General features: G+C 51.0%; 9 protein-coding genes across 9 annotated transcripts; 5 read left to right on the top strand and 4 right to left on the bottom strand.

Moving 5' to 3' along the window:
• Positions 1-1,014: 1,014 nt before the first annotated feature.
• Positions 1,015-3,282, top strand: ALTATR162_LOCUS3307 (uncharacterized protein; the record flags this gene model as incomplete). Its single annotated transcript, XM_043310913.1, has 5 exons — positions 1,015-1,131; positions 1,209-1,554; positions 1,609-2,651; positions 2,703-2,907; positions 2,960-3,282. The coding sequence occupies 5 exons, from the start codon at positions 1,015-1,017 to the stop codon at positions 3,280-3,282; spliced, it is 2,034 nt and encodes a 677-aa protein (XP_043166848.1).
• Positions 3,283-4,013: 731 nt separating this feature from the next.
• Positions 4,014-6,084, bottom strand: ALTATR162_LOCUS3306 (uncharacterized protein; the record flags this gene model as incomplete). Its single annotated transcript, XM_043310912.1, has 2 exons — positions 4,014-5,978; positions 6,037-6,084. 2 exons carry the CDS (start codon positions 6,082-6,084, stop codon positions 4,014-4,016), a joined length of 2,013 nt encoding a protein of 670 aa, XP_043166847.1.
• Positions 6,085-6,566: 482 nt separating this feature from the next.
• On the top strand, positions 6,567-7,305 carry ALTATR162_LOCUS3305 (uncharacterized protein; the record flags this gene model as incomplete). Its single annotated transcript, XM_043310911.1, has 2 exons — positions 6,567-6,628; positions 6,684-7,305. 2 exons carry the CDS (start codon positions 6,567-6,569, stop codon positions 7,303-7,305), a joined length of 684 nt encoding a protein of 227 aa, XP_043166846.1.
• A 699-nt stretch (positions 7,306-8,004) lies between these two features.
• ALTATR162_LOCUS3304 (uncharacterized protein) lies at positions 8,005-10,005 on the top strand (the record flags this gene model as incomplete). The annotated part of the gene is made up of 5 exons (XM_043310910.1): positions 8,005-8,247; positions 8,300-8,677; positions 8,737-9,502; positions 9,553-9,735; positions 9,809-10,005. The coding sequence occupies 5 exons, from the start codon at positions 8,005-8,007 to the stop codon at positions 10,003-10,005; spliced, it is 1,767 nt and encodes a 588-aa protein (XP_043166845.1).
• An 802-nt stretch (positions 10,006-10,807) lies between these two features.
• Positions 10,808-12,397, bottom strand: ALTATR162_LOCUS3303 (uncharacterized protein; the record flags this gene model as incomplete). The annotated part of the gene is made up of 3 exons (XM_043310909.1): positions 10,808-11,780; positions 11,830-12,175; positions 12,226-12,397. The coding sequence occupies 3 exons, from the start codon at positions 12,395-12,397 to the stop codon at positions 10,808-10,810; spliced, it is 1,491 nt and encodes a 496-aa protein (XP_043166844.1).
• Positions 12,398-12,936: 539 nt separating this feature from the next.
• Positions 12,937-13,926, top strand: ALTATR162_LOCUS3302 (uncharacterized protein; the record flags this gene model as incomplete). The annotated part of the gene is made up of 1 exon (XM_043310908.1): positions 12,937-13,926. The coding sequence occupies one exon, from the start codon at positions 12,937-12,939 to the stop codon at positions 13,924-13,926; it is 990 nt and encodes a 329-aa protein (XP_043166843.1).
• Positions 13,927-14,177: 251 nt separating this feature from the next.
• Positions 14,178-16,630, top strand: ALTATR162_LOCUS3301 (uncharacterized protein; the record flags this gene model as incomplete). The annotated part of the gene is made up of 8 exons (XM_043310907.1): positions 14,178-14,254; positions 14,309-14,431; positions 14,477-14,607; positions 14,662-15,215; positions 15,277-15,401; positions 15,448-15,596; positions 15,648-15,820; positions 15,869-16,630. 8 exons carry the CDS (start codon positions 14,178-14,180, stop codon positions 16,628-16,630), a joined length of 2,094 nt encoding a protein of 697 aa, XP_043166842.1.
• A 53-nt stretch (positions 16,631-16,683) lies between these two features.
• ALTATR162_LOCUS3300 (uncharacterized protein) lies at positions 16,684-17,052 on the bottom strand (the record flags this gene model as incomplete). The annotated part of the gene is made up of 1 exon (XM_043310906.1): positions 16,684-17,052. One exon carries the CDS (start codon positions 17,050-17,052, stop codon positions 16,684-16,686), a length of 369 nt encoding a protein of 122 aa, XP_043166841.1.
• Positions 17,053-18,487: 1,435 nt separating this feature from the next.
• ALTATR162_LOCUS3299 (uncharacterized protein) lies at positions 18,488-19,655 on the bottom strand (the record flags this gene model as incomplete). The annotated part of the gene is made up of 3 exons (XM_043310905.1): positions 18,488-18,619; positions 18,667-19,510; positions 19,564-19,655. 3 exons carry the CDS (start codon positions 19,653-19,655, stop codon positions 18,488-18,490), a joined length of 1,068 nt encoding a protein of 355 aa, XP_043166840.1.
• Between the last annotated feature and the right edge of the window lie 87 nt (positions 19,656-19,742).

Genomic DNA, 19,742 nt, shown 5'->3' with positions numbered 1-19,742 from the left:
ACCCGCGCGGGCAACGTTCGGAAGTCCCTCAGTTCCGGAGCTGCGGGATGCATGGACAATTGATGTGGAGTGAAGAAGACTCCCAGACAGCGTCTTGCATGTAGTGATGTGAACAAATCATGTTTTCCGTTATGTTCATGTTCATATTCGTGTTCACTTGTTCCTCGCCAACGTTTGCGTAGCCGCTACTGCCCATGTCCGTGTATACAAGCCATAGTATGGAGTACTAAGCTTGGAACATGTAACAGGACGTCTTATCGCCTCGGCATAGCGTTGGTCCTTGTCGAAGGCTGCAGTAAAACATATCAAGACAGAAAATGTTCGTATGCTATGCTGTATGCAAGGCACAGTTTCTGCTGTGGGCCACATAGCTGGAAAAGGCCACATGTACAGAAAAGCCGGGACATTGTTGGGTCAACAAATGCAGGGCTGCCAGATGCTGCAAGCGTCCGGCCAGCAAGCTTGCAAGTCCGGCTGGGGTGGAGCACTGCATCATGTCGTCACGTGCCGACCGCTAGCGCTGTTTCCTCAAACTCGGCACGAAGGAACCACCCGACCATCCCTCTGGCTTCATCACACAGGTCTTACTCACCTGCCACTGCGCCCTTGACGTAGATCAGCCTCAACTCTTGCGACCTATCCCCACTGCTTCTTTGAACTCTGGCTCGCTGCGAATCTCGTAGAAGTCGCTGGCGCATCTCACTCTCAGCGCGCCGTCGCATTTTAGATTGAATCGCGCGACAGTCCACTCCCTCACCTTACACAACACATCAGCGCAATCACCCCCACTGCGCATTGCATCTCGCGCTCAACTCGCACAACTGCACCTTTTTTCTACAGTCATCGTACTACCTAGATCTGTCCGCTTCGGCCGTCATCTTGCGGGTTCGAGTAAAGTGCTTGCGCGTTTGCCATCTGGGTTCTCTCACCAACGCGCTGAACTCTCGTAGCACGCTATCACCGACACATCTTTTTCTTTCGCATCAAGTCTGATCTGGCTCGTTGAACCTAATCATGGCAGCCATGGACGAATTAGGCACGCAATTGCAGTCACTACAGGCGCTCAAGCCGCCCGGCGTTACACCCACCAAGATAAAGGCTATCACGCAGCTATGCGTAGACAATATTCAGGTATGCCAGTCGCCAGGACTTCTACACATCCTCCGTGCACATGGGACACTGTACTAAGTATTTCAACTCCCTTATAGTCTCATTCCGTAATCGTCCAAAAGATCGCCCAACAGCTTCAGAACAGTGTCGCCACACACAAGCTAGGAGTGCTATACGTCGTAGATGCAGTCGCCCGTCAATGGGTCGAGAGAGCTAAGCAGGCCGGCCAGACCGTGTCTAAGAACGCTGCCCAAGGAACATATGCTTCAGGTGTACAGATGATGCGAGACGTGCTCCCGGCCATGATGCACAATTTGATTCAGTCAGCACCAGAGACACAGAAAGAGAAAATCTCAAAGCTTCTAGACATCTGGGGGCGCGGCCAGACTTTTCCGCTCGACATGCTCGCTGGCTTCAAGCAGCAGCTGAATGGAGGCCAAAACAGTAGGTCCAAGGCCTGTCTTCCAGTCTTCATCAGCTAACCGGCAGTGAACGTAGATGTACCAGCACCACCAGAGCCGCCTAAGAGCAACGGCACAGTACCGGCTTTCAACGGCCACGCTAACCAACAGCCACCACCACCTGTAGCTATGCCACAACCTCCACAGGATCCAGGTGCTCTTTTCGCCGCGCTTGCTGGCGTTGGTCAACATAATGGGCAAACTAACCCTCCATCTGCAACAGCCTCTCCATTTCCTTTTCAGCAGAACATGGTACCACCCCCACCCCCTGGGTTTATGCCTCCGCCACCTACTGGAGCAATTGGGCAGCCTAACATGCCCGTTCCACCCGCTGGTACGAATGAGATCGTGACTCAAATTCTAAAGGCTATGACTGCTGGCTCCATCCCACCCGATCAGGCAATACAGGCACTGAATACGTTAGCTATGGCCCAGAATGGCGGTATGCCTATGCCGCCTCTGCAGCCTCCGGCTGTTGTGCAGACACCACCACAGGTTCAGCCTGCTGTACAGAACGGTAACCAGGGAGACAGGTATGATCTGAACGATACTAGAATGCGAGATCGTAGCAGATCGCCTGACTGTCAACGTCGACGATCGCCTGTGAGATCTCCACCAAACCCGAATCGGCGGGAGAGTCCGACATATGGTGTATACGATCCCAATGCAGGACCTGAAGGCAATGCACAACGCTTTGAGCGAGGTGAGCGCGGTCGTGGTCGTGGTAAACAGCGAGGTGGTCGTAATGATCGTAATGAGTATCGCCAGCGTTCTCCGCCGCGACGACAGCCCAGTCCACCTAGAGCGGCGTACGGCCAATCAAAGTATATCGAGTGGGATGACACTCTTCCGCGCGATCACATCAGAGTTCTCAGTCGCACATTATTTGTAGGCGGTGCTGGCGGGACGGAAGGTGAGATCCGAAGCATATTTGCTCGTTTCGGTAGAGTCCAAACATGTATTGTCAATCAGGATAAGCGACATGCTTTCGTCAAGATGTTGACCCGCCCGGATGCTGTTGCTGCCAAACAGGGTATGGACACTCTCCAGGATCCTGCTGCGCAATCCAAAGCGCGCCAGGTAAGGATGCTATTCTTCAAGTACCCTACCTCCGTTTACTAATGATACTAGACTAGGTGGGGTGTTGGCTTTGGTCCTCGTGACTGTAGTGATTATACCACGGGCATTAGCGTAGTTCCCATTTCTCGCCTTACCGATGCTGATCGCAAGTGGGCTTTGACCGCTGAGCATGGTGGAACAGGTGGTCGGCCACTAGAAGGAGGCATGGTAATTGAAGAGCCCGATATCGAGATTGGTGCTGGTGTTTCTTCAAAAGGTATATATATATATATCGGTCCCTCACCCGTTACGCGACTAACAAAGCATAGCTATCAGCCGACGTGTACCAACGGACGCCCCTCGCGGTGGTCGTGGAGGGTTCGGTAACCGAGGTGACTTCAACGCGCGTGGAGATCACGGCGGACGTGGTAACTCCAACGGACGAAATGACTTCAATGAGCGTGCAGACTTCGGACGCAACGACTTCGCTGGCGGACGTGGCGGTTTCGACAACAACGGTGCCCCGAAGTTCCGCAAGCAAGACCATCGTCCCGTCAATGATCCACGCCACATCTCGCCCCGACCTGAACAAGGAGTTGCTGTCCCACCCGCGGTTCCTGGCTTCGGCTTCCAGCTCCCAGGATTTTCATGACTCCCACAGGGATGACTCGCTTTTAACACAGTAATTGTGCCGGCACTTTGATCTAAATCACTTTCCTGTACACAACTATTTTCCAACCGATTAGCCCCCCAGGGATGGTAGGCTTTCGGTGCGGGTCTTTCCGGTTTTCCTCTTTTACAAATACGTTATGAGCATCATCGTTAGTGCGGTAAAGTACATCTATGGTGGACCACTTGCTTCATCTGTTCAAAAGCATTGCAAGGCGTTGAGGCTGTGATTGCGAATCTTCCAATCCAACGCTGGCACTCGGTGGGGCCGAAGATATCCCAAGGGCTTCCCAGTTCAGCCAGTGAAATGTACGGCTACAATCGTTCACATTCACGCTTCGGCGATAATATCTTTAGTATATCTACCTTAGCCATTGGCCTCATAATGAAAAGTGCTATCTTCGACCAATCCTCGCTCTGTGTTTTTATATCTCACACCGTAACTGAGCTTTATACACACATCCAACTCACGTCTAACGGGGTTGTGGTGAGCAGCAGAAAAGGAGAACCAAGCATTCTGGCAATAACCTGCCTTTTGTAAATTGATCTTGCACAATTCTGGACAATCGAAAACAAACAACATATCACGAAGAGAAGAGTTGTGTTCAAATAGATAATGACTTCTCTTTTTCATAGATGTAACTTGATTAAACGACATTGTATAGCGACCGAACTTCGTGTACGAGACCCGCTGCCTCATCTTCGAAGAAAGCCCTACTTCCTCTTGGTAGCACCACTCTTCTTCTGACTGCCCGTCGCCTGTCCTTCTGCCTTCTCCTTCTGGACCTTCTCCAGCTTCTCAGCATCAGGAACCTTCAGACTCTTATCGCCACCGGGATGCGCAGCCAACGGCTTGTTAGCATCCTTTTCCTCGACCTCCTCATCGTCACCACCCTGTCCAAACTCATTAATACGGTTGTAATCGACCTTGTACTTCCAGGTCTGGAACAAGTAGACGAAGAAGATGACGTCGTCGCGGAGGGTAGCCAGACGATGCAGAGTAGGCATCTTGATGGTGAAAGCGAAGAGATCGTCAATGAAGGTGTTGAGGAACTTGTATGTCATGGCGCGTCCGGGCATGTGAGCGACGGACTGGAGACGGTAATTGATGTAGAGAGCGGGGACCATCATGAGGAAGCCGTAGGCGTAGACAGAACCGACGAGTGTGGTGATGATGAAGGAGTACCATGACTTGTGTGTTTCGTACATAAGAGAGTAGATTGCGTAGGCGATGAGGAGAGGTACGGCGACCATGTAGAGGTACTTGAAGGCGATGGCGTCGTATTCTTCCGTCTTTTTCTCCGTGTCGGAGAGGACGTGCTTGTCCTCGAATACGATGGTGTAGGGGAGTAAGGAGCCAGGCGCTGTTTGGCGGATGCGCACGTTGACTGACTTGGTAATCTTCCATGCCTCGATCGCCATGCCCATACCCTGACCGAAGAGGATCATGTAGGACGTGTTCTCATTGTTATCGATGAGGTAGAGGAAGATGACAGCCTGCATAAAGACGTTTGCGAGGATCGTGCGGACCGAGGTTCCAACATTGTCCTTCTTCTTGCGCCAGTGCTGGACGTCGTTCTTGAAGGCGAGCATCTCAAAGATCATGTGGAAGACGGAGACGACTGCAGTAATAGCGAGTAGGTATGAGTTGCTGTCGATGAGGATCTCCTTGAACATCTCCATCTCCGAGCCATCGCCACCTCCGGGGGTGGATTGGCCTGCAGCGGCGGCCCTGGCGTTGGCGTTGAGGTTCTCGTCGACTGCTGCGAAGATGTTGTACTTCCAGTGGGCGAGATTGTTGAGCTTCACGTTGAGCGGGAGGGTTGTGACAGTGTCGTTCAGCTCAATCATGTGCTTCTTGAGCTGCCAGAAAGTGTTTGTGAAGACGATGGGATAGTACCAGCTGTGCTGACCAGTCGCATCTCGTGCACCGGTAGCCTCTACTGTAATGAACCTCCTTGGGCCAGGATGCATGGCAGCGTACTGCATAGTGCCCGCGTCGGGGATCAAGGAGACAGTAAAGTTAGGGTGGTAGTAGGAAGCGACAATCTTTGGTGCGTTCTTCTCCTCTTCGGTCTCCACAACGTCTCTTTCCGGCATATCGCTCAACAAGTTCCTCGTCTTCGCGATCTTCTTCTTGGGCTGGTACTGGGACAGCGGGCGGATGAAGTGGTAGGCCTTGCTGGTGTCATAGCCTGGCTGCATAGGATCGAGCACACTGCCACTCTGCGCCACATAGAAGTGGGCAAGTAGAGTGGCATTGTGCTGCACCTCTCTCGGAACTTTGAACTCGGTATGTATCTCTCTATTGTCTTTGTAGTCTCCAAACTTGAAGTTCTTCTCGTCGATCAACAACGATTCCTTGGGCATCGACTTGAGTGGGGGCATTGCGACAGACGAGGAGATGTACATGGCGATGTCCATCTCAATGCCAGCAGGCCACATGGGCGCAACGGCATACGGAACAGGGCTCCATGCAGCACCCGGATCGAGAGATTGGGGCCGCTGTTCCCATGCGGGAATCACGACATTGCCGGACGGTTTGACAGCGGCGACGGGGCCAGTTTGCGCGGGGTCGTTGACGGCGGGGGTGGTTTGAGGGGCCTTTGGCATGAGATACTTCATGCCACCCTGAATAAGCATAAAGATGCCTACGCTTTGCGCGATCGACTTGAGGAGCTATCATGAAGCCGTTAGCTAATTATCTCAGAGTGGAGGGGCCTTGTTCGCAACATACACTCTTGCCTTCCTCGGGCGGCGCGGCGGCTGCTTGTGCCTCTGGCATGATGGCAACTTGCGGAATTAGAATTCCGTCTCGAGCAGCTTGCTAGGTGGAGAGGGAAGATGGACTCGCGATGAGGTCTGAACAGATAGCCTGGAGACTTTCCGAGGAATTGGTGCTTGGTAGAGGGTCCGTGCTGGTCTATCCCGGCTCAGGGTCTAGCCACATGGACCAGCGAGATGCCGGCCCGAATGACTGTGACGACATGCAGCTTACCGAACAGCATACTCTTTGGAGTTTACCGGCCTCCAAGGGATTGCAATGATGAGTCGGTGAAAGCATTGGCCATCGTGTGGAGTCTGACTTCACCCTGACGCCCTATGTAATGGGACTGCTGCCTAAACCTTTGGTTACTTGAGTCGTTCTCTACAACCTTGTGCCACTGCCCCTCCTCAACACATCAATTGCTCCTGACATCCTCGTTCCGATACTAGTTCCCTCATTCCGAACACTCACACAACTACTCAATCAACCACTCACTCAAGATGGCGAACGACGACGCGACAGCCAGCAATGGCTCCACCAAGCAACCCGTGGTCGCCGTGTTGTACGTCGAACAAGAAAGAACCAGTCAATCGATCCATTCACTAACCGCGATACAGTTGCGGCGCTTCTAGTGGCACATCGCCAGTCCACATGGAGGCAGCAAGGTCGCTTGCGCACGCCCTCCATAAAGCCAACACCAAGCTCGTATATGGTGGCGGTACTGTTGGCCTCATGGGCGAGGTAGCACGAACCCTCGTTTCGCTGTCCGGCCCCGACTCTGTTCACGGCATCATCCCCGCCGCCCTCACTCGACTCGAGCAGAACCACGACCCCACCAACCCTACCGGCCACTCCATCGACTCGGCGATATATGGACGCACTACTGTTGTCAAGGACATGCATACGCGAAAGCAGATGATGGCTCAGGAAGTCGTCAAGGGAGGACCAGGTGGTGGCTTTGTTGCTCTACCTGGCGGCTACGGAACATTTGAGGAGCTGATGGAGGTCACTACCTGGAATCAGCTGGGCATCCACAGTATGCCTGTAATCGTGTACAACGTGGACGGCTACTGGAGTGGGCTCATTGAGTGGGTCAAGAACGCTGTGAGCAACGGCTTCATCGCGCCCACCAATGCTGGCATTCTCTCCGAGGCTCTTAGCGCTGATGAGGTCTTGACATGTTTGAAGGAGTACGAAAATGCACCTGGACGGTTCAACCTGACCTGGGAGGAGCAGTAAGGAGAACCTGTTATGAGAAGAAAGAGAGACTCAACATTCCGCTCACCGTAAACTAGAGCGTGGCCACATCTTAGAGAAGTCCGACCAGTCAACAGCTAGCTCTGTCCACTTCTAATCAGACGGAGGATTTGTACGTTCATGAGCATGCGGTCTATTAGCGAAGACGTGGTTGTTTTCGATAATGCATAGAGAAAAAGTCATCAAGGTACGTCTGCGCTATGTGATCAGAGGAAGCTTTGAAGATGCATCGTGCATATCAGTAAACGCGCTTAGGTAGATATAGACTAGACTACGACTGAGAGTGAGAGCAACCGTTTTCATGCAGAGTCTACCACCAGATTTGTTTGTTATCCGACTGCCCATGCAGGCTGACGAAAAGTCCGCAAAAATCTTGCACTACTCATAGCGACTTGTCATCGGGAATAACGTCGTGCGCTCGAGCCGGTTAAATTGTATACTCTATACAGCATGGTACTGGTGCTGTACGAAGCATCTAAACCCGTTGAGGCAGGAGCAAAACTATTGTCGGACGTGCGAGTCACTTTGATTCGATAACCCCCGCATAAGTCAAGATAGTGATCCCAACGCGCGTATATGACAAGCTTTGACAAGCCTTTTCCAAGACTGCTTAAATATGCTTGGGTATGTCGCTCCTATAGTTCCCCATCGCTCTTGCGCTATTTGTTTGCTGCAGTCACCATGCTCACCAGATCAGTAGCAACGCCTCTATTGGCGCTTTCCAGCCTCGCCTTACAGGCTACTGCTGTCTCTCATAAGCAATGGAGCAAGCGGAGCGATCATTTGTACCTGCCAAAAGAGACTAGTGACTACAAGACTGCTACAGCTCCGAACAATGTCACCATTCGATACAAGAACCCTGGTATCTGTGAGACCACCCCAGGCGTGGACAGCTACTCTGGATATGTCGACCTGACACCTGATGTATGTATCGTTTCCATTTACAACTTTAAGGCCTGCTTCTAACGTTCTATAGGTCCACGTCTTCTTCTGGTTTTTCGAGTCTCGCAACAATCCTGCATCCGACCCATTCACCCTATGGTTGAATGGAGGACCTGGCTCAGATTCGCTCATTGGCCTGTTCGAGGAGAACGGACCTTGCATGATCGATGACAACCTCACAGCAGTATATAACCCTTACAGCTGGAACAATGTCTCCAACATGCTGTACATCTCGCAACCCGTCGGAACAGGTTTCAGCTACCAGAAGCAAGGTGTTGGAAGTTTCAACTCGTTCTCTGAAGACTTCCACTACAACTCTAGCGAGTGGCCTGCTACAGGTCGATGGCCGCTGTTGGAACCCTTGAACACTGGTACGATTGATACTACGGATCTTGCTGCTGTTGCCGTTTGGGTGAGTAAGAATCTGATGAAAAACGCTTACACTATCAGCTAACCTCGCCCGACACGTAGCACGTATTCCAAGCACTATTGGCCACCATCCCAAAGTTTGATGCGAAGCTTGGAGACTTGGATGCAGCAAGAGACTTCAACCTCTTTACTGAGTCATACGGCGGTCACTACGGCCCGGCCTTCTTCAGCTACTTCTACAACCAGAACCTTAAGATTGAGAACGGAAGTATGCCTGGTTACCCACTCAACTTCAACTCTCTCGGCATAATCAACGGTATCATCGACGAATCTGTCCAGGCTGAACACTACCCGGAGTTCGCCGTTAACAATACTTATGGCATCAAGGCATACAACGACACTGTCTACTCGTACGCCAAGTTCGCGAACAACATGTACAACGGTTGTCTCTACCAGATAGCTCTCTGCCGAGCTGCCGCTGAAGGCAACACCACTTACTACCACGCTGATGCAAAGATCACCGAGGCCGAGTTGACACCCGGTGAGATGCAGATCTGCAACGAAGCAGCAGACATGTGCCGTGACAACGTCGAATCTCCTTACTACTACTACTCTGGCCGTGGAGTCTACGACATCCGACACACATACGAAGACCCGACACCGCCTTCCAACTACCCCGGTTACCTCAACCTTGGAGAAGTACAGGATGCTCTCGGTGTCACACTCAACTACTCTGGGAGCAACGGAATCTACTATGCTTTCCAAAACACCGGAGACTTCATCTACCCGAACTTCCGGCTCGATCTGGAGTACTTGCTAAGCCAGGATGTGCGCGTCAGCCTGGCGTATGGCGATGCTGACTATATCTGTAAGATTCACAATTGATACCAATAGTATGAAGTCTACTAACATGGTTAGGCAACTGGTTTGGTGGTGAAGCCATCAGCCTAGCAATGGAGTACACTCACAGTAAGGAGTTCCGCGCCGCAGGCTACGAGGCCATGGTTGTAGATGGCACCGAATACGGTGAGGTTCGCCAGTATGGCAACTTCAGCTTTGCGCGCGTCTACGAGTCAGGTCATGAAGTTCCTTACTACCAGCGTGAGTTTGTTTTACTATCTTCGCCCGAGACATTTGAGTCACATGATGCAATTCGCTGACATAAAAACTATAGCTGTTGCCGCGCTGGCTTACTTCAACCGTACTCTCTACCACTACGACATCGCAACAGGCGAGGAGAAAGTTACTGTTAACCTGACTTCGTCTGGCCCGGCGAACGCAACACACACGAACTCATTTGTTCCGATTACGTCGTCCATGCTCCAGGCCTTCCCTTCGCCTATCTATCCGGCGACGACGTCGGCGTACTAAGTCATGCTGGCTTTATCAAGCTCAACGTTATCTCAAGTACGAGCGCACTAGATCTAATTACGCACTCTTCGTGTAGCGCATATAGCTCTCACGAACATATAACCAATACCATGTGTATGAGTCATTTGTTTCGCGTCGTACACAATGACTGCCTGATTGTGCTTACAACCGGTGGTTTTGATCGCGTTAAGATGCTGTCCGAGGTGATGTTGATGAGAAGGGTGTCAAGCCACGCGATGTGCATCTAGGTAACATGAATCGCGTCGCGACGAAAATCCTTGGTCTTGTTCTTGGATAGAGGCTTGAAACCATGAAAAATCACTAGGTCGTCTAGGATGCAATGTTGTGCATAATGTGAAATGGAAGGAGGCCGGTAGTTTCAGATGACGTCATCGCGCCCCCCTCGCAAATCGATCGGGTCGAGGTTGGGATGGATCTCTCAGCGCTTCTCCTAACTTGCCGTGTCGAAACGCACAACATTTACTCAAACTTCGAGCGAAGCATAGATCCTTTCTCGCTGTTTTACTATCACACAACAATGGCCCATGTATCGGAGAAAAGCGTGCCGAGGTGGGTGGGGGCTCAGTGGCGGGATTAAGAGATGTCAAAATGGGCATTAGATAGTGCAGCCTCTTATTTGCTGCACATGCAACAGTTTCATGATGATTATTCTGTGCTACAGATTTCTTCCCTAAGGGGATGCCTTCTTTTACCTACAGATGTATAGCTAATACCTACGAGTAGGCCCTTCTCGAACTCCGGTGAGCCACCGCGGCATACACGATAGGTTGAGAGCGCGCAATTAGTAGCTATACCGGAAGAGAGTATCCTGCCATTCCGTAAGGTCCGAATCGACACTCACGCCGACTTGATCTGAGTCTCCATCCTGGTGGACAGAGATGTCTCCCGTTGCTGCATCTCTCTTCCTGTTGCTCGCTTTCGCTGTAAAGTAATGGACTACAAAGAGAACAACCAAAGCACACCAGGCGACTACACTGGTGATGCATCCCTTAGTATAACGGGGCGCGTCCTTCTTCTGCCATAGTTGAGGTCCGGTGATGCAACCAACAGTGTAAAACACGAAGAAGATGGCGCTCACTACCGATTTCTTGGTGTTTCCCTTGACGTTCGAAGCCATGAGACCCACAGCAACACTCAGTGGGGGCGCCGTGGAACCAGCAAACCACGTGGCGACGACAATGCCCCAGTTGTTACTAGCTGGTAACAGGAGGAGGAGTAGGGTACCCATCAAAGGCATCAATGCAACGAAGATACCGACCAGCCAACGGGAGTTGGGAAAAAAGGTGGGTCCGAGGGCACCAATCCACACCAATACGAAAGAAACTCCGCCCGATGGTAATCCAACCAGCATAGTGCGGAAAGAGGTAAACCCGAACCCCTTGATGACGAGGGATGAGAACTTCACAATAGGAGTTGGTAGGGTGATGCAGAGAGCCATGAGCGCATAGAGCCAAGTGCGTGGGTCGATGAACGCTTCCTTCAACTGGGCGGTGTCAAAGGAAGACCTATCTCGTGTCGCACGATCGACAGCAAGACGTTCGGTGGCGATAGCGCGTTCATGCTCGGTGAGGAACCATGCGGTCGTTGTGCTCCGTGGCATGAAGCTGACGAAGAGGACACCGCAGGCAACTGTGAGCCCACCACAGATCAGGAAAAGCACTCTCCAGGATGCCAAGGCGAGGTTTCCATTGCCAATCCCGTACATCATAGTACCGCCGACTATCTGCGATATACCGAACATAGAAACCCACGTGCTATACGCATATTAGTGGGCGTAACAAATAGAGTGTTGAAGAGCCTTACGCGATGCGGATCGGGTGCTCGCTACGCTTGTACCAGCCACTCGTGATGATCATGAAAGACGGTGCCACTGCACCTTCAGTCAGGCCGAGGAAGAAACGGGCGACGGCGATTGTTGTCCAGTTAGTGGTGGCGCCCAGGCACATCTCTGCGATACCCCAAAGAATCACGGTGATCCCGACGAATAATGTGATGGGAAATCTACTCATCAAGTACGCCGCAGGGTACTCAGACACGAATTGACCAAAGTAGAAGATGGAGATGGCCCATGAGAACTCCGAACCAGACAGTTTCAGGTCTTCCTCGAGGCCAAAGACTGCAGCATAGTTGATACTTTGCTTGTCGAGGTCTGTTCGTCATGTTAGAATAGGTCTGGTCAGAATCAGAGGAGGAGCCTACATTGGAAGAAGTATACTAGAGCCATGAGAGGAAGAATGACACGATCAAGCTTCCTCAAAACAGCTTTCTCATCTTTGGGATCGATATGGTAGGTTACAACCAGACCACCATCGGGTTTCTCGCTTGCCTCCTCAACCATCTCGATGCCGCGCTTTTCGATTGACTCAGACATGGTAAACGGTTGCACCGTAAGTGTAGTCGTCGTAAGCTGGGGTGGTCTCTTTGTCAGATGGGAAGTTTGACTTGAGATACTTCCATGCAGTTGTAACCAGTGAGGTTCTTATAGACCCGGTAGCGTGGCCAACTCCAGACTTCGATGGCGCCGATGGAAAACCTCTGGGGAATTCCCCATGGGGCGCCATCTGTGTGCGGAGAAGAGAAGGCTCAAGTTTACGTCGGATATTGAAGCCGCGCGCCTCTAGCGTGCTGAACAATCGCCGGATGTGACAGCCGCACTTCGGAATCGGTGCTACAAGACTCAGCATGCCTCGGATACCGCACCCGACCACAGACCTAGGACTAGAATCGCGGAGCACAACTAAGTATCCTAACTTATAAGTCATGGCAAAAGTTCCATTCAAGGTCGCATCTCCAAAATCTTCACGAACACTTATGCATTGTTCCCATTGCGAAAGCATTTCGACCGGCTGCTTCTAGAACCGCACTCTTGATCTTACTCTATCTCTATACGGACCGGCCTTAACTGTCAGTATGGCACCCTCTCGAATCGACTACGCCGAAGCCTCTCACGACGCTGTCGATGGATTTACGGCGAGACCCAAGCACAACATGTATCTTCTCGAAGACTTTCCTGAAGAAGCTATCCGCCACAGCCAACGCCTGTTCACAACGATACTACCCAGCGATCCGGAGATCGAGAACTGGCGCGAGAATGCAGACGCGATACTCGTACGGGAGAAGACAATCTCAGCAGTCGACATCGCTTCGGCACGAAAACTACGAGCGATCGGAAAGCAAGGCACGGGCATAGACATCATCGATCAAGACGCATGCAAGAAATGCGGAATTGCCATCCTCAATACTCCTGGCGTCAACGCACAATCGGTCGCAGAGCTTGTTCTTAGTCTCACTATGGCGGTTGCGCGACAGCTCCGCGTTATATCCACAAAGCAAGCAGCAGGGTCAGAAGTCCGGAAAGAACATTGTTGTGGCATGACGCTAATTGGAAAGACCATTGGTATTGTGGGTATGGGAAATATTGGCACAGCCGTTGCTCGCATGTTCATCGGAGCGTTTGGAGCTTCAGTCTACGCTTGCGATCCCTTCGCCCCTGCCGAAGCATGGGCCGACATCCCACACACGAGGGCCAAGCAATGGGAAGACATGCTGCCTCATGTGGATATCTTGACCGTTCATATCCCGCTCAATGAGAAGACGAGGGGCATGGTATCTGCCACTCAGTTCAAGATGATGCGACAAGGTTCGATTCTAATCAACGTCGCGCGAGGAGGTATTGTGAATGAGGAAGATTTGGTGGAAGCGCTAGAGGAGGGTCGGATTTTTGGTGCTGGTCTAGACTGCCATGTGGAAGAGCCTCCGACACTGCAGAGGTACGAGAGGCTGTGGGCAACAGGCAAAGTCATCAGTACCCCACACATTGGCGCAACGACAGCCGAGACGCAGGTGCTCACATCGACAGCTGCACTTAATAACGTACATAAGTTCTTCAAGCTTACGTAGAGCTTGCGACCCTTAAAAATGGGTCGGAATTCAATACCTTTTTTTTTGACAGCTTGAGACTTGATATTCGATGTGAATCTAGGTTAGGCTCAACTAGCGTCATTTACGTAACAAGGGTCTGCAGTAGGGCCTTGGGACTTCTTGTAGTAAACACTGCCATCTTCAATCATGAGACCAACCTTAAACGTACACTCTTACTTTCTTGCTTGACTCTTTCCCATCTCACCTCATCACTGCACGATGCATCAGCTATGACATCATTCGAGCCCGCAACCAAGCGAGCTCGACTTTCTGGTCCAGTAGAGGAAGCTGCTCGAACACCCCAAGCGTGCGTAGTGAAGAAGTTGCCATGCGCACCATCTCAATGCTCACATTAATACAGGTGTACATCCTGTCGAGAGCGGAAGATCAAGTGCTGCGGCAATCATCCATGTCGCTACTGCGCAAAGAGAAATCTACAGTGCACTTTCCTGAACAATGGACGAAAGAAGCTGTATTCGGTGACGTGAGTGAACCCATAGCTGTACATGAAAGCTTCTTACATAAACAGTTACGTCGAGGAACTGGAGAGAAAAATTGCGTCTACTATTGCGACCACGACTGCAGGTAGCCTCGCCAATGGCACCCCTCCAGTTGCCACACCCCACAGCACCGAATTGGATCATGATCTGGGTACATCCCGTAGGTTTTTCAGCTATTCAAAGCATCTTGTCGTGGTCTCACTATAGTTGATAGCGATCGTCCTGGAACCAACCATGTCCTCAAGCCTCAACTTTGGATCCCGGATCAAAAGTCTGCACTCTGAACATGTGCCGAATTCTGTCGGTTCGGTCAGTATTTGCGACGCTAGTCCAGATAATGTTTACAATCTCGAGCCTGGGGGTGTCAAGCAACGAAGAACATCGGCAGACATAACATGGCCGAGCGAGGAACAAGCGCACGATCTGCTCAATACAGTTCTCACATCTATCGGGAGTCTGCAGCATCTCATCGATCCGAGATCGTTTTCCGACAAGCTCTCTAGCTTCTACGAAGAAGACGAAAACCGAGCGCGAACTGACGATCTCTGCTACATTGAAGTTTTAATGATCTTTGCCTTGGGCGAGTTGCTACAGGGTAAGATGGAGGAAGGCTCGTCATTTCCTGGTGCCACGTATTTTCTTGAGGCTGTCAACAGCCTACCTTCATTATGTAATCTACGGAAATCGGGCACATTGGCGATTGAAATCATGGGTCTGTTTGCTTTCTTTCTGCAATGCTCGGACCGGAAAGACGATGCGTATATCTACGTAAGTTACTTGAATCTCATTCCCTAAACATTTTGCTCTCATCCTACTAACACCGCCGAAGGCTGGCGTGGCACTGCGGCTTGCTATATCCAATGGCCTCGCTCGCGAACACCCTATAACACAGATGAAGAGATCTGAGAAAACACATCGAAATCGCTTATGGTGGACCATATATATGCAAGAGAGGTGAGTCATTCCACTTGGACACGTAGCATTTCCTAACTTATCATAGGAGGCTGGCCGCCGCAACAGGTAATCCTGTTGGTATTCTTGACGACAACATAACCATCAAACTCCCCACCGAATCCGCGGGGTTCCCACCAACGTTGGCGCTGAAGATCAACATCGAGATCGCGAGGTTGAGTGGTTTGATCACGCAGGGTAAGTTGCTCGTCATCCTCCATTCCATGATCACTTGGCTAACATCTCCAGGAATATATGGACTCGAGGGAAGATCTGAAGGGCAATTCCTGCGCACGGTGCACGACCTCCTTGGGGAGCTCAAAAAAGTGAGAAGAAATCTTGCAGATGAGTTTCCCTTGGACTTCTCGAAAACTTTTATCATTACGAGGACGGGAGCAACACTCTACTTGATGCTGTTCCAGGTAATAGATATCTGAACTTTAGTCGGGGCACGCTGACTGATATTACAGGCTATCATATTGACAACAAGACCCATCATACTCCATCTCGCTAAATCGAAGCTTGAAGGCAACGACGTAGACCTTTCAAATGCTGCATCTTCTGCCCTGCAGATATTTGCAACGACGTGCATAGAAGCTGCCGGCATGAGTCTGGATGTCCTACACTCGCTCAAGCAACAGGAACTGCTGGCCAAATTTGGATATTTCGATTTAGATGCAGCAGTTTCGGCCGCGTTCGTTTTCGTACTTGTCGAAAGCCTTCAATCTACTGGCTCACCTCGCTCGGGACTCCACGGTATCCGAGGAGCGACAAGAATACTTCAGTACCTCATCAAACATGGCAACAAAGCCGCTGCGAAACGCATGTCGGATGTTGAACATATCTGTCAACATCTCGGTATCGAGATTGGCATCCCCACTGTTGTCGCAAGTCCTGCTGCTGCTGAAGGGCCATTGGATAGTACATATCACCGAGCTTTACATGATCCTGTATCGTCTGTGGAAGATACGACGGCTTCCGACGGACCACATGCAGTAGAGACGTACGAAGAGCCTGCCCTAGACACTGATTGGCGTCAAGCTCTCTTCGAACTACCCGATCATTCTAGTCACCTCCCAAACAGCTTGGAATCGAATAACGAATTGTATGGCATACCCTCCATTGACGACATCAGCGACTTCAACCTCGATTTTGGTAACGACTTCATACTGACAGGAGCCGACGAGATAGACTGGGAGGAGTTCGAGCGACAGATCACCCGCAATCAATGAGAAAGAAGCATATGAAGACTCCTGGCTAGCAAAACAGGAATGAAATGTTGCATTTACTTCTGTAAACTTCTCAACAAAGCAGAGTTCGCAGTTCCGCCTTGCAGCAGCAACCCAACATCCTGCGCACCCACTACCCACTTTGCGCCAAACTCATTGATCACGCGCTCTAGTATATCCGGCCTATGATACAATCCCGCGATGCCCATCATCTTGCCATGTTTCCTTGCAGCTGCACCCACTTTTTCTAGTGCGGCCAGAAAATCGGGCGCGTCCCAGTCACCAAGGGTACCGATTTCTGAAGCTAAGTCGTTGGAGCCTACGAGGAGTACATCGGCGCCTGGCAGCGAGGCAATTTCATTGACTGCTGCAAGAGCGTCTGCGGTTTCTATCATGATGAAGACTGTAGAGCCGGTTGCGTTCATTTGGGTGGTCAGGGCAGTGGTGGATACGGGAGCGAATTCGAAATGAGGAAATCCAGCGCTTATTGACCGTTTGCCCATCGGTGGGTATTTGGAGATATTGATTGCGCGGAGGGCGTCATCTGTTACGGATATATTGGTTAGCTATGTGAACGTGCTTCTATTTAAAGAGGGAAATAGTGAAGGAGCAAACCTACCGACTGTATGGATATGCGGGACAATGATACCCATAGCTCCTACGTCCAGCACGCGTTGCATAAACCCATTACCGCACTGGTGCGGTACGCGAACGAAGGGTGTTATTCCAGCTGAATTTGCCGTGATACATAGTTGATTAGCATCCTTGATCGTCATAGCTGTGTGCTCCAGGTCGATGAATAACGCTAAACGTAGGTATACGAAGTCAGTACATGTCTCACATGCAGTGCATACAGGGACACCTACAGTCATAGCCAGCTGCTTTAGCAATGTGTACTATTGATGTATCTGGCGTGATCTTGATACCAAAAGCAGTACATATTTTTGATTGTGCTGCGTTGATGAGGAGGTTGTTGGGGGCGATTGGAAAAGCCATAGTAAGTGGCTAATGGTAAGATTCGAGCAGGAACAGTGTATAAGAAAAGAAGAAGATGAAGGAGAATATTGCAGGCATCTCCTTGTCTACACCAGGGTATCCCGCATATTTCTACAACTATTTATCTGACTTTAGTTTCCCTTCTGGTTCGAAATCGCACCATACAGTGGGGTCTTTAGATGACAGGTACACCACGGATGTCGAAGCCGAATTACGCTAGTCTACCCATTTCGCCCCACGGATCTCTCTTCCCCAGCTTACCCACTCACCGGGAAAGGGCAAAACACGTATTGAACTCCTCGCGCTAATCAGCGCACCATGTTATCTCGGCCGTGAACTCCGTACCATCTTTCCGACATCCGCTCCCGGTATCCTCGCCATCCTCTCCCTTGGCGAACACTGAACCATACCAGCCTTCGTGTATAGATACGATTAGCCTGTCTTGATGGGCTCTAGTCCGCGTCGCTAGCAGTACCCGCTGTACCTGCGCCAGATATTGCAGTACATCATAATCCGGATCGCTCTCTTCAGGCTCAAAGTTGTTGGCGTTGATGCTCAAGTCCGGTCGCACAATCTTCTGGTACGTACGATCGAGGAGTGGGTCTGTCAAATTGGGGTATCTTGGTGCGAATTGGCCTAGATGTTCAGAGCTTAATTTGTCGATCTGGTCCTGTGAAGTGATTTGTTCTGCGGCACGGAGTTTAAAGAAATCACAAAGGAGTGAAAGTGAGCATGAAGAGAGGACTGCAATTAAAGGATCTCAAATAGCGTATATACCATGATGCGTCAGGATAGGCCTTTGTATGGCCACGTGTGAACGCCAAACTCCATGCTAAATGCTGCAGATGCCCAGAAGGAGTATTTTCATTTCGATGTTGTGGGAAGGGCGAATAACTGGGGTTGCATGTTGATCTTGCACAAGCGCGCAACGCAACCGGACAGTTGGAGTAGTGTTTGCACGCCTTCGAGAATGCGCATATGGGTAAAGCCGATTTCCTGTTCCTAATTAGCAATTGCATTTTAAATGATTTGACGATGATTACCTTGATGAATTCCAGTTTGGCGTGCTCACTCAGCGTATCAATGGTCTTTGTAACTTTGAACATTGTGCTGATGATATCGTGGCATGAATACCCCAGATCCCATAGCTCTTTCAGTGATGCCAGAGCATCGTCGATCCGCTGCTCATGGCACGCTTTGATCATGGTTTGCACCTTGATGGGATGTGGGCTGTCAACCACCCTGAACACATTGTCGCCATTTACGAAGCCGAAACCGGCAAATGTTGACTGTAGGTTGTTGATGGCTTGTCGCATATCGCCCTCGGCTGAGAAGACGAGTGCCGCGATTCCATCATCTGAGTATTTCACGTCCTCGGCCTCGCAGATCTGCATAACGCGGCGCACGACTTGGGCATCGGTAAGGCGGGCGTATCGGAGGATGGCACATCTCGACTGCAACGGCTCAATAATCTTGTTCGACTGGTTGCAAGCGAATGCAAATCGTGTCGTTCCGCTGTAGATCTCCATCGTCCTCCTCAGGGCTTGCTGTGCACCACTGGTCATGCTATCCGCCTCGTCCAGAATGACCAGCTTCTGCCTGCCTGGCGCAAGTGTGACTTTCTTTTGCGCAAAACCCTTTATCCTGTTGCGGACGACATCGATACCACGTTCATCGGAGGCGTTGAGTTCGAGAACGGCCTCCTTGTAAGCATCACCGAGGAGTTGGCGTGCGAGACAGAGGATGGATGTAGTTTTGCCGATACCAGGCATGCCGGAGATGATCATGTGTGGCATGTTGCCATCCTTGGCAATGATCTTGAGGCGCTCGATGGTTTCGGTATTGCCGACGACGTCGTCGAGGTAGACGGGACGATATTTCTCTACCCTGGGTGCCTGTTAGTCTGGATGAGCTGGGGGAGGTCATGGGCGGTCAATTACCATGGCAGCTCGTAATTAGCACCACCAGCAGCGTTGGGGTTTGGTTTGACACCATTGCTGGCGGCTGCTTTGGAAGATTCGGCTTTTGACATTTTGGGCTGTGGTTGCTGGTCTGGAGGGGTGACGCGAAACACGCGATGCTCTGCAAACGTGCTTTCACGGGTCGTCCATCTTGGGAC

The sequence above is a fragment of the Alternaria atra genome (assembly GCF_907166805.1).
Source record: "Alternaria atra isolate CS162 genome assembly, contig: 22, whole genome shotgun sequence".
NCBI classification, from domain to species: Eukaryota; Fungi; Ascomycota; class Dothideomycetes; order Pleosporales; family Pleosporaceae; genus Alternaria; species Alternaria atra.
The sequence above is the reverse complement of the archived record's forward strand: the minus strand, read 5'-3'. Positions and strand labels throughout refer to the sequence as shown.